General features: G+C 50.5%; 2 protein-coding genes across 2 annotated transcripts; both read left to right on the forward strand.

Moving 5' to 3' along the window:
• Positions 1-5,983: 5,983 nt before the first annotated feature.
• Positions 5,984-8,020, forward strand: LOC125542581 (indole-2-monooxygenase-like). Its single transcript, XM_048705662.1, has 3 exons — positions 5,984-6,510; positions 6,850-7,278; positions 7,362-8,020. Exons 1-3 carry the CDS (start codon positions 6,019-6,021, stop codon positions 7,983-7,985), a joined length of 1,545 nt encoding a protein of 514 aa, XP_048561619.1. The 5' UTR covers positions 5,984-6,018; the 3' UTR covers positions 7,986-8,020.
• Positions 8,021-9,531: 1,511 nt separating this feature from the next.
• On the forward strand, positions 9,532-10,902 carry LOC125546567 (serine/threonine-protein phosphatase 7 long form homolog). The gene is made up of 4 exons (XM_048710783.1): positions 9,532-9,549; positions 9,640-10,260; positions 10,347-10,598; positions 10,678-10,902. Exons 1-4 carry the CDS (start codon positions 9,532-9,534, stop codon positions 10,900-10,902), a joined length of 1,116 nt encoding a protein of 371 aa, XP_048566740.1.
• The last annotated feature ends 2,452 nt before the right edge of the window (positions 10,903-13,354 follow it).

Consider the following 13,354-nt stretch of genomic DNA (forward strand, 5'->3'; position numbering starts at 1 on the left):
AGCGGCTGCATAAACACACCCAATTGCTTCCCCGGGTATTCAGGCCCTGGAATGATGAGCGACAAGAACATGGTCTTCCGTTGCATTAGGGCAACGGGAGGAAGATTGAGCAGAATTACAAACACCGGCCAGAAGCTGTATGGATTGGACGACATAACATATGGATTCAACCCATCACCTGATATGGCTATTCTGACATTCCCAGCCTCGGCTGCTTCCTCGGGGTATTCTTCATCGAACGACTTCCATGCTTCCCCTTTCGATGGATGTATGATTTTTTTTGGAATGTACCTTATACCTTCCTTGTGCCACATCATCATTTTGGCAGACTCCTTCGTGATGAAAAGGCGATGCAGTCTTTTTATAAAATCAAGATACCGAAGAACCTTAACGGGGATGGTTAGCTGCTTTTTCTCACCATCCTCACTGACCACCTCAATGTACCGAGACGAACCGCACTTCCTACAGTACTTGTCATCCGCATACTCGTGCCTAATCCATAGAGAGTGCCTTCATGATTTTCTTTGTATCGTACATGCTTTTCGGCAGTTCATGACCCTTAGGGAGGCTGTTAGCCCATACTCCCAGGAATGCTTCGAAGCATTTCTGGCTACAGCCGTACTCAGCGTTGACTGCAATCAGTTGCGAGATGGCATCCGGGTGAGATATTTCCGCACCCGCATAAAGAGGTTTCTTCGACGAGGCCAAGACCTCCAAGAAGGCCTTTGCAGTTGGCTCCGGCTCCTCCGGTTCATTCTCTAAAGGTGTCGCATTTGCTGTTTCTGCAATAATGACATCATCTAGCATGTCCCTGACCCCGTCGTCCTCATATCCATCGATGCGTTGTCGCATCACCTCCTCTCTACCGCGGTCCTGCTCGGCTATGTTTATCGGCGGCATGTCAAAGTTTGGCATATATCCGCACGTGCGAAGGTGCTCACTCATGTCCGTCTGATTTCTAAAGTGACGTTTGGCACATCTCGCACAGGGGCATGGTGGGATAATTCTCTTTGGACGACCGAATATCTCCTTCAAATACACATCGGTTTTCGCGATCCACTCTGATGTTACTCGATTCCGACGGATAAAACCACTATACATCCACTGATTATCTGCCATCCCCTGCTTTTTTCCAAGCCACACAACATAATTAAGGATTCACTTAAATTAATCACATCAAATTTTCAGTTTCTACCGCATTGAATCCACCTACATCTCTAATAGCTAAAGATGGGTCCTAATCCCACCCGAGGATGTGTAGATTGAGTACGTTCTCCATTCTACCCCGTTCCGAGACAAAATTTCGGCAGCACCTCCCCGCTGTTCTCCAGATACACATCTCGGCAAATAGCCGAGAGAATGTGCTCCGGAGAACAATGGGGAGGTGCCGCCGAAATCCTGTCTCGGAACGGGGTAGAACATGGAGAACCTACCCAATCTACACATCCTCGGGCTGTCCATGGAAAACGCTGGACAATTCGAAAGAGCTGCGGTGATAAATATGCAATTGAATGCATATTTATCGATGCAACCCTTTCGTACGGGAGAAGCCTAGGTTACGCCAGTTGACTTGAGAATGAAATCTAGTGATATGAAAAAATGGAGGAGATGGACTTGTAGCTCACCCTCGGCTGTAGAGGAAGTAGTCAAACAGCAGAGGGATGCTCAGGGGGACCAACGCATCGGACAACGGTCACTCCGATGAATGCAACACCACAAACCCTGCAAATTCCATCGCAATAAATAATTAGAACATCACAACTCATAGAGCATATTTAAAACATTTAAACATGCATTCATTTATTTTTGCATCATGTAGGCAAAAAAACAAACTATAGGGGCTCATCATCTATTCGTCACATATTCATCATCATCATCTATCCATCTATATATCATGATGTAGTATCCACTCATCTATCCATCTATATATCAACAACAATTTTTTTCTCAACTAACCTATCAATAAAATAATCCATCTATCTAACTATTTATATATCTAACTAATCTATGCATCTAAACCCTAAACTAACTAACCTAACGTAGCAGCAGCAAGTAGCAAGCAGCGGTAGCAGCAAGCATCAGCGGCAGCGGCGGCAGCAAGCAGCAAGCGGCAGCGGTAGCAGCAAAGCAGCAACAAGGGACTCACCGGTGAAGCAGAGGCAGGGCGGAGCAGGGCAGGGAGGCGACGAGCTCGGGGCAGAGAAGGGCGGCGACGGACGGGGCAGTGGCGTCGGCCGCCGGCGCAGTCGGGGATGGGGCGGCCGCAGCCGGGGCGGCCGAGTACGGGGACGGGCCAGCCCGGCGGCGTCGATGGGCGGGGCAGTGGCGTCGGCCGCCGGCGCAGTCGGGGATGGGGCGGCCGCAGCCGGGGCGGCCGAGTACGGGGACGGGCCGGCCCGGCGGCGTCGACGGCGGTCTTGTGGCAGCGCGGGCAGTGGGGACGGTGCGGCGGCGGTGGGGGAGGGGTTGGGGGTGGCGCGGGCAGTGGGGGCCGGAGTTGGGGGATGGGATGGGAGTGGGGGCGGGGCGGCGCCGGAGTTGGGGGAGGGGATGGGGGCAGCGGCGAGGGTCGGGATAGGGCGGTGGCGGCGCGGGTGGGGATCGGGGTCGGGCGAGGGGGGGGGGGACGGTGGGGGGGGAAGAATGAGTGGAGGGGGTGGGTGCGGCTGTGGATAAGGTCAGCCCATGCTGACGGCTTAGCCGTCGGCATAGATGGACATGCCACGTGTCAATCTATGCCGACCGCTAGGCTGTCGGCATAGGTACTTTGCAGTTTTTTATTACAGCATATTTTTTATTTTTTATTACGGCATATTTGTGAGCTCCGGCCGTATTCATTAGAATTGTGTTAAGAAAATGGACAATTATGGTGAAACGTTCAGTTACCGGCCCGGTGCCCGGGTGTAAGCTGTGGTGGTCGTTTCCCCCCTTCGAGACATGGCGACAGCGACGCCCGTGAGGGGGCACACCCCGGAGCCGCGTGTCGGGTGCCTGAGCATGCCACCATGCTTCCACAAGCGTAGGAGGGACCACCGCAACACCTGGCGGCATTGCTACCCCCCTCTGGTACCCCGTACCGTCACGGACGCGTCGGGTCTACACGGAGGGGATCTTGCTGTGGGTCTGGCCCGGATGTTGCTCCAAAGTTTTCCTATGGGCTGACTTAACACAATCGGGTGGATAGGTCCACTGCTCAAAGCCCGTCCGTGCAAAGTCAAAGGGCTAGATCCCGTGGTCAAACACTACAGGGTTAGGCGGGACGAGGGGCCTGGGGGTAGAAATGCCACCCGAGCGTCGCACCGGGCCCTCATACATGCGGGGTGGTGTTGTGGCATGTCCGAAGAGGCGGCACGCGTCTTCGGGGTGTGCACCCCCCCTCCTCACGACGGCGCTGCCGCCGGCACCTGGAGGGGGGAAACGGACGTGTTGGGTCTACACGGAGGGGATCTTGCTGTGGGTATGCCCGGATGTTGCTCCAAAGTGTTCCTATGGGCTGACCTAACACAACCGGGTGGATAGGTTCACTGCTCAAAGCCCGCCCGTACAAAGTCAAAGGGCTAGATCCCATGGTCAAACGCTACAGGGTTAGGCGGGACGAGGGCCTGGGGGGGTAGCAATGCCACCCGAGCGTCGCACCGGGCCCTCATACATGCGGGGTGGTGTGGTGGCATGTCCGAAGAGGCGGCACACGTCTCTGGGGTGTGCCCCCCCCCTCACGGATGGCGCCGCCGCCGGCACTTAGAGTGGGGAAACAGACGCATCGGGTCTACACGGAGGGGATCTTGCTGTGGGTCTGGCCCGGATGTTGCTCCAAAGTGTTCCTATGGGCTGACCTAACACCACCGGGTGGATAGGTCCACTGCTCAAAGCCCGTCCGTGCAAAGTCAAAGGGTTGGATCCCGTGGTCAAACGCTACAGGGTTAGGCGGGACGGGGGTCCTGGGGGGGTAGCAATGCCACCCGAGCGTCGCATCGGGCCTTCATACATGCGGAGTGGTGTGGTGGCATGTCCGAAGAGGCGTCACGCGTCTCCGGGGTGTGCCCCCCCTCACGGACTGCGCCGCAGCCGGCACCTGGAGGGGGGAAACGGACGCGTCGTGTCTACACGGAGGGGATCTTGTTGTGGGTCTGGCCCGTATGTTGCTCCAAAGTGTTCCTATGGGCTGACCTAACACAACTGGGTGGATAGGTCCACTGCTTAAAGCCGGTTCGTGCAAAGTCAAAGGGATAGATCTCGTGGTCAAACGCTACAGGGTTAGGCGGGACGGGGGGCCTGGGGGGTAGCAATGCCACCCGAGCGTCGCACCGGGACCTCATACATGCCATACAATGTAGTGGCATGTCCGAAGAGGCGGCACGCGTCTCCGGGGTTTGGCCCCCTCCAAGTGACGCCGGCACTGCCTTGCGTGTAGGGGGCCACACCGTGGAGCCCCAAGACGCGTCTACGCATGCCTGAACACTTTCACATATGCATCGGGACCCGTGCGATGTTTCGGTGACATAGCTACACCCCGAATCCCCCCACTAACCAGAATTCCCTCCGTGTCGACCGTTTCCCCCCACCGTGACCCGGCGATAGCGACGTTCGTAACGGGGGGCAATCGATATACCATTGGGTATGTTTTTTAGATAAGGCATAATTATCTTATGCAAAAACAAAAACAAATATAAAGTAAAAATAACAAAAATAAAGTAAAAATCAAAAAATAAAGTAAAATAAATGTATGTCGACGGCCAAGCCGTCGGCATATCTGTGCACACACGGAGGTGCGGTCCCACGGATCGATGACGTGGCATGGCACAAGGATCGATGACGTGGCAGAGGGGCCTATGCTGATGGCTATGCCGTAGGCATACCTTTGCCATAGATAGTATAAAGCAAAATTAAAAATAAAACTAAATAAACATATGCCGACGGCCGTCGGCATAGGTGCGCACATGGATCGATGACGTGGCAGAGGGGATGGGCCAGGTCTATGCTGTCGGCTATGCCGTAGGCATACCTCTGCCATAAATATGCCGCCGGCCGCCGTTACCTCCCGTCGACGTAGTTTCAACGCCGTCAAACGGTCAGCGCTGACCGGGTAGGTGGGCCCGGGCTATGCCGACGGCCGCGGCTATGCCGACGGCCGCAGCTATGCCGACGGGTCCCGTAGGCGTATCTCGAGCGGTCCCGATGGCCTCGTCTATGCCGACGGCCCCGTCGGCATAGATGGATGTATGCCGATGGCTTTTCTACGCCTACGGCCTGTCCTTGGCCGTCGGCATAGGTCCATCTATGCCGACGGGAGCCGCCGGCATAGATGAGGCCGTCGGCGCAAGCAGTTTTTCTGGTAGTGTACGAGGAGAAGGACAACCTGTTTGAGCCAGCGACAACTTTAACACACGTATGCTAATTGAATACGAAGAGCTCATCCATCGGGAAGACTAGACCTGACTTGGACACACAAGCACAAATATTGCTCCAAGTTCAGTGCACCGCAGATATGTGTGAATGTATGCATATGCTTTTTCACTTGGCACAAAAATGGTCCTATCGAGTTGATCAAATTAAACACCGTGTTTCAGTTGTCTTGCTCACATGCATGCATACTAGTATGAGTATTACGAGACTTAGCATTGTGGAGATCTTTCCGTGCCGTGGATGGTCAAAACTTCTAGAGACGAACGTGGTGTGGAGGTTGGATGTCTACTTCTCCCGCGTGATTGAATTACACGATCGGTGAGAGGAGAAGGCTGTTATGGCCTATTCATCGGTAGCTACGAGGAGAAGGACAACCTGCTGCACGTTTGAGCCAGTGACAACTTTAACACACGTATGCTAATTGAATACGAAGAGCTCATCCATCTGGAAGACTAGACCTGACTTGGACACACAAGCACAAATATTGCTCCAAGTTCAGTGCACCGCAGATATGTGTCAATGTATGCATATGCTTTTTCGCCTACTACCCGGCCTGGCTGCTTATAAAGCAACAGAGCATGTGATGCAAAACCTGATAAAGCAACTGAGCTCAGCATGGCAAACCTCGTGCAGGAGCTCATGCTAGAGACGCCCCCGCGGGCATGGTTTCTGTTCCTGCTCCCCCTCCTCCTCTTGTCTCTGCATCACTGGTTCACCAGAAAGACAGGATCAACAGGGCAGCGCCTCCCACCTTCGCCGCCGGCGCTGCCCATAATCGGGCACTTGCACCTCGTCGGCGCCCTCCCACACGTCTCCCTCCGTGACCTGGCCAGGAAGCACGGTCCGGACGTGATGCTCCTCCGGCTGGGCGCCGTGCCCACCCTCGTCGTGTCCTCTCCACGCGCCGCAGAGGCAGTGCTGCGCACGCACGACCACGTCCTGGCGTCGCGGCCACGCTCCGTTGTCTCCGACATCATCATGTACGGCTCCTCTGACATTGCCTTCGCGCCATACGGCGAGTACTGGCGGCAGGCAAGGAAGCTTGTCACCACCCACATGCTGAGTGTTAAGAAGGTGCAGTCTTTTCGCAGCGCCGGCGCGGAGGAGGTACTGATTTCTGATTATCTCGCAATTTTCGCCACTCTGACAGACTTTTCTTTCATGACGTTGCGATCATTCTTGTCACACTCATTTGGACTTGGCTACTTGTACCTTTGCACTGCAAAAACATCTTTTATTTTTGTACGAAGGGAGTACATCCGACAATAAATAAAGGAAAACAATGACTTCCCTGTCTCTCGCAAAAAGGAAAAAAAGACTTCCATGTTCCATGTCTTTTGCAAGAGAAACAAAAATGACTTCCATGTTGTCCTCTGCTAGCTAATTAAGAGTTACATATCTAACTGTTAGCTTCTCATATATTAATTAAGATGCATGCTCTCATAGGTCAGCATGTCGATGGCCAAGATCAACGAGGCAGCCACAGCTAGTGGTACAGTCGACATGAGCGAGCTGCTCAACTCATTCTCGAATGACATGGCGTGCCGTATCGTGTCGGGCAAGTTCTTCCTGAAAGATGGACGGAGCAAGTTGTTCCGGGAACTCATCAACGACACCTCACGGCTTCTGGGCGGGTTCAACTTGGAGGAGTACTTCCCAGCATTGGGTAGGGTAGGAGTGCTTAAGAGGGCGGTGTGTGCCAAGGCCGAAAGAGTGAGGAACAGATGGGCTGATCTGCTGGACAAGGTGATCGACGATCGTGTGAGCAAGCGTAAATCAGCGTCTGATCACAAGGATGGCGACTTCGTAGATATTCTGTTGTCTGTTCAGCAGGAGTATGATCTCACAAGAGAGCACATGAAAGCTCTCCTCACGGTAAGTACAGATAATACCTTTCAAATTATATACCTTGATTTCTGTATGTCTCTCGGTATCACCTAACTAATTGTTATCCACAGGATGTATTTTTCGGTGCAACAGACACGTCAGCTAACGTCCTCGAATTCACCTTGGCTGAGCTCATGAGAAGGCCACACTTCATGCGGAAGCTACAAGATGAAGTAAGGAGTATCATACCCCGGGGACAAGAAATTGTGAGCGAAGCTGATATGAACAACATGGTGTACCTAAGAGCAGTAATAAAAGAGTCTCTCAGGCTGTATCCTGTTGCGCCTCTCCTTGCTCCGCACCTGGCCATGGCTGATTGTACCATCCATGGATACATGGTTCCTGCTGGGACACGTGTCGTCGTCAATGCATGGGCCGTTGGGAGGGATTCAAGCTCCTGGGAGGATGCGGAAGAATTCGTACCTGAAAGATTTACAGATGAAGGCAACGCTACGAATGTTAACTTCAAAGGGAATGATTTTCAGTTCTTGCCGTTCGGGGCAGGACGAAGGATATGCCCTGGTATAAACCTCGGAATCGCAAATGTTGAGCTTATGTTAGCAAACCTCGTGAACCATTTTGATTGGGAACTTCCGGTTGGGGTTGAGAAAAAAGATATCGATATGACAGAGGTGTTCGGGCTAACCGTTCGTAGGAAGGAGAAACTATTGTTGATTCCAAAATCACGCATGTAAAATAAAGCTAAGCTAAATACTATGTGTTATCACTATAACGGTTTTCTTGGGACGAAGGTGTTACCAGGTATAATGGCACCAATAAATAATGGCCAATACTTCCTTTTATAGCAACAATATTGTTGTTTAGAATGTTGACAATCGTCAAGGCACATACTAGGCTACTACTTTTATCATTATATACCTATGAAATAAAAGAGAAAAACCATAATGTCAGACTACTTTTAAAGTAAACTAGCATGGTTGCATGCGCAAATGCATGTGCAACATGCTAGTTGTCTATTACTTTTGTGATTCGAATTTCTTACTGTTATCTTATACTACAATATAACATCCATTGGGGAAATACGAAATGAAAACTCACATGCTTACCGTAAAAGTCATATGCGTAAGTTGGGCCACAAGAACTCTAAATCCTACCAATACCAAGAACAATGAATCCCTAAACTTGTAAACAGCTCTGGAAAAAACGTACACGCATCTACCATGACGCGTCTACCATGACACATATTTTCAGATTTAAAGTTGATTCACAGGTCTGGAAACAAAGACTAATTATACAATTATACAAATAAGTAGAACATGCATCTACGATGACACAAATTTCCAGATCTAAATTCAATCCGCAGGATCCTATGGAACAAGTTGAAATCAAAATTTCATCGTCCTTGTCCTCAACTTCGACTACGTCCTCTACTTCCTCAATATCACCATGTCTGGAGACTCCGAAACCGGGAATTTTGACTATTTTGACCTGTGAACGAAATCAATTCACAAAATGAACTGCCTGTGAAACTATTTCACAGCACTGATTCCTTTTGTGTAGCGCCCGCCACGCAGGCGCCACACCCTACGGTGCAGCGCCTAGCTCGGGGGCGTTGCACGCCAGTCCACCGTGGCAGCCCTTGGGCCCGCACCCAGCAGTGCAGCGCCTCAGAGCTAGGCGCTGCACCGTAATGTGCAGCGCCCGGCCCGCAGGCGCTGCACTGTGACTTAGATGCCAGCCGCCCGCTGCCCCCCCCCACCCCACCCATTCGTTCCAGAGGAGTTACAGAACAGGCGGCCGGCGGCTTCCTCCTCTCCCCCTCTCAATCCCCTCTTAAAAAATCTTCAGATCTGACGATTTGGCCCATGGATTCCTTCACCAATCCATCCTAGAAGGTACTTTTCTCCGATCCCCTTCTTTCTATCCATAGAATGTATGCTATTTCGGAGATTTGAGGAACCCTTGTTTGAATCTTGTGTGTATTAGATTTAGGAAATTTTTGTTTGAATCTTGCATGTATTCGATTTGGGGAACCCTTGTTAGACTAGAATGTGGTTTGGATACATAGGTTGACATGTTATTTATATAGTTTGGATACATAGGTTGACATTTTATTTATATGTTTGGATACATATGCTTTGTATTTTGCATCTAGTAGGCGTACTTTAGTTTATTTGTATTGAAAAGATAATCGTGTTGACAAGAAAGCTTTCTTTCAAAATTGTTAGGATGGTTTGGCTTCTCGATGATCACTGGGACAAACAACACCGGTCGTACGCTATGGCGGTGGAGCAGCGGGTAATAATGAAAGTGGCCTGTTTTATGAATTTCGTATTTATTTCAAACACAAATGCCCCATATGTAATGTTATGAATTGTTTGTTTGTAGCCGCTTGCACCTTTGAAGCTTCGTTCTCACGGGGTCACCCTTGGGTGGATGCGCTATGATGAGCGATACACATCGTATGTAAGGGAGACAGGACTTCTCCCTTTCATTCATATGGTCAGACGGTCGACGCCACCCAACAATGCTCCAGCACTCACCGCGCTTATTGATCATTGGCGGCCGGAGACACATAGTTTCCATCTACGGACCGGGGAGATGACAGTGACGCTCCAGGATATTGCTATGATCACCGGTCTTCCTATCGATGGGAATCCTCTATGTATGAGCACCGACTCCGATGGGTGGCGCGCGCAGATGCATGCCCTTATCGGTATGGTTCCTCCGGAGCCTCCGGAACCAGCAGCAGAAAACAAGAAGAAGGAAAGAGTCGCAGCCGGTGCTACTTTCACGTGGATTACTGAGCACTTTGGTACTTGCCCACCGGAAGCTGATGAGGACACGGTCAAGATATATGCTCGTGTCTACATGTGGTATGTGATATCCAGGACTATGTTTGCTGATGGCACAGGCAAGAATGCTCCATGGATGTGGCTGAAGGCGTTGACCGTCTTCGATAGCAAATGGAGTTGGGGTTCGGCGACACTGGCTTACTTGTATAGACAGGTATGAAGTTGTTTCTTTTTCACTTCATTGCTACATTATGAATGCGATCTTGCTCTTAATTGAACCATGTTCTCTTTTATGTGCAGTTGGACGAAGCCTGTTGTAGGTCATCTGGAGGTATTGGTGGTTGTTTGCTCGCACTTTCCATATGGAGCTGGGAGCGTTTGCCGGTTGGACGTCCGAAGAAGGTGAAGTACGATGATTGGGACGACAAAGGCGACCTACTACGGCTACCCACTTGGGCTTACAAGTGGGATGTGATAAATGAGACGACAGATGATCCCTCGGTCATGTACAAGTTGTACCAGAGTGAGCTTGACGCGATCACGCCTGAGCAGGTGAATTGACATGGCATAAGTGATTATGATGCTTCTATTGCAACTCGATATCAATTTTGCATTCTATCCCATTTTGCAGGTGATATGGGAGCCGTATGGAACAGGAGATAGTTTTGGTGACCCTTTAGAGTTCAGGCTGAATCCGATGTGCACTAGGGATAGGGATCTCTGGCGTATGCGGTGCCCACTCATATGCAACTGGGCGGTTGAGCTTCACCTCCCACATCGAGTGCGCCGTCAGTTTGGTTTGTTCCAGGCACATCCGCCGGAGTGGGAGGACACGGACAAGTTGCTACACGCGTAAGATATAATTAACCTTGAGTACTTAGCAGCTTCTCGGACAAGTTGCTGCACTATACAGTGTGACGCCTAGCGCTGAGGCGCCACACTGTGCAGTGCAACGCCCAGCAGCTAGGCGTTGCACTTGTACTTAGCAAATTTTTGGCACACGCACACATATTCCGATGAGGAGAGATAGTAGCTCACGACACATAGCAAGCAAAGAACTGTGACACATAGTACTTCAAGACACATAGTACTTCACGACACATACTAATTCATAATACATAGTACTTCATGACACATAGTAGATCACAACCAAATCGAAGAGGAGAGATAGTAGTTCATGACACATAGTAGTTCACAACCAAATCGAAGAGGAGAGATAGTAGTTCATGACATAGCTCTATTGCGTAGAGCAAGGCCCCTTTCCCTTCTTCTTCTTCCTCTTCCTCCTCCCTTTTCCTTATGAGGTGGGCCTCCTTAACCACCCTCTCCATGAATATCTTTTCCTCCCTCTCTTTTTTTTCAGCTGCAATTGCCCAAAGCTTCATGGTTCCTTCTTCAAAATCCTTTTGATGCTTCTTCTGTGCCTCCTCACATTTCCTCACCAATGCTTGCTCCCTAGCGCGCATCGCATTTGACGCTCTCTCTTCTTCCTTCCTCTTCTCCTCAAGCTCCTCTTCCTTTTTCTTCTTTAGCTTGGCTGCATCCTCCTCTCTAAGCTTCTTCGCAGCCTTCTCCCACCATCCCGCCATCTCATCTTCGCCATCCTCCTTCATTGTTGGTTTGTTGGGTTGGGAAGCCGCCATACCTACAATGAGTGAAACATAATGGTTAGTAAAGACAATACAAACAAATGGAACATATGAAAAAAAATAACATATGGAAAACAAGAACATTTGAAACATTATAGTTAGTGAGCAACATACGGAAATGGTCCATCGAGGTATCCAAACATTCCTCTATAACGACCTTGCCCTTGTCCATCACCACGGCCAAGTCCATCACCAAGGCCAAGACCATCACCACGGCCAACACCACCACCACGAGCTCTACCACCACCACGGCCTCTTGTAAGTCCTAGTTGCCGACCTCTTTGTTTCCTAGATCCTCTTTGACTAACACTTGGTTGGCTTGGCACTTGTTGGCTACCACTTGGTTGGCTAGGCACTTGTTGGCTACCACTAGGTTGGCTCCCACTTGGTTGCCTTGGCACTTGGTGGCTACTACTAGGTTGGCTCCCACTTGGTTGCCATGGCACTTGTTGGCTACCACTTGGTTGCCTTGGCACTTGTTGGCTACCACTAGGTTGGCTCCCACTTGGTTGCCTTGGCACTTGTTGGCTACCACGTTGTTGCCTTCGCACTTGTTGGCTACCTCTTGGTTGGCTTGGCACTTGTTGGCTACCACTTGGTTGGCTCCCTTGTGTAGCTCCTTGTTGGCTAGTGCTTGCATCATTTTTCTTGGACCTTTTCCTTGGTTTCGTACATTTTCTTTTGTTGTGGCCATGACCTTTGCATTCCCCACAACGGGAGCTCTCACGAGGCTCTTGGAATTGATCGTTTCCCGCTTCGTGGTGGCCACCATGGCCCCATCCGTCCATGTCGCCTCTAAAACGCTTTGTTTTACGTCTACCACGTTTAACAACCTTCAACTCCGGATCCGGCCATAGTTGAACTCCATGGTACTCCGGCCATTGTGATTGGTCAAAGTATGGGTGAAAGCGGGGAGCCCATGTTTTCTTGACCGTCATGATTGAGAACTCCAACTCCCTCATGGTCTGTGGGTGATTGATGTCCACATTTCTAACGCGACCGGCGGTATACAAATGTGAGCATGGGAGATGAAGCAACAATGGCCTCCCGCAAGAGCAATCACATTGTGTTAACGACACCGTGAAAGCCCGACCTCCATGTTGCCGGCCATCGTTTGTGGTTCCTCCTGGCTCTTTCACTTCATACTTCCACTCTTCGTTGTCACATAATATAGCTTCTTCTGAGTCCGCCTTTCGTGATTGAAATTCTAACCATTCATCAACCTTGGGTGGGAACTTGTACTTGTACTTGCGCAGGTTCTCACCCGCTATCTGTGCATCAGTTTCCATTGAATACTTTAGAAAGTACGCATTCATCTTGTCAAATGTGTATTGAACTATTGCCGTCACAGGTAATCCACGTGCACCTTTGAGCACCCTATTGAAGCATTCGGCCATATTGCTTGTCATTTGACCGTATCTTCGGCCATCTTCATCAAAAGCACGTGCCCACTTGTTCCGGTGGGGAATGTGCCTATTCATAAAGTCTTGACCCCCGTGATCAAGTTTTTTGTGTGCGAGCAATTTGTTCAACAAAGTGGCGAACCGCTTCTCGGAGAAAGCAAGACAACAATCTTGAAGATCATCGGCCAACTCCTTAAGGCCACATGCCCTATAGAAGTTCGAACAAAAGTGCCTCATGCACCATCGATGGTGCAAC

Source organism: Triticum urartu, chromosome 3, assembly GCF_003073215.2.
Source record: "Triticum urartu cultivar G1812 chromosome 3, Tu2.1, whole genome shotgun sequence".
NCBI classification, from domain to species: Eukaryota; Viridiplantae; Streptophyta; class Magnoliopsida; order Poales; family Poaceae; genus Triticum; species Triticum urartu.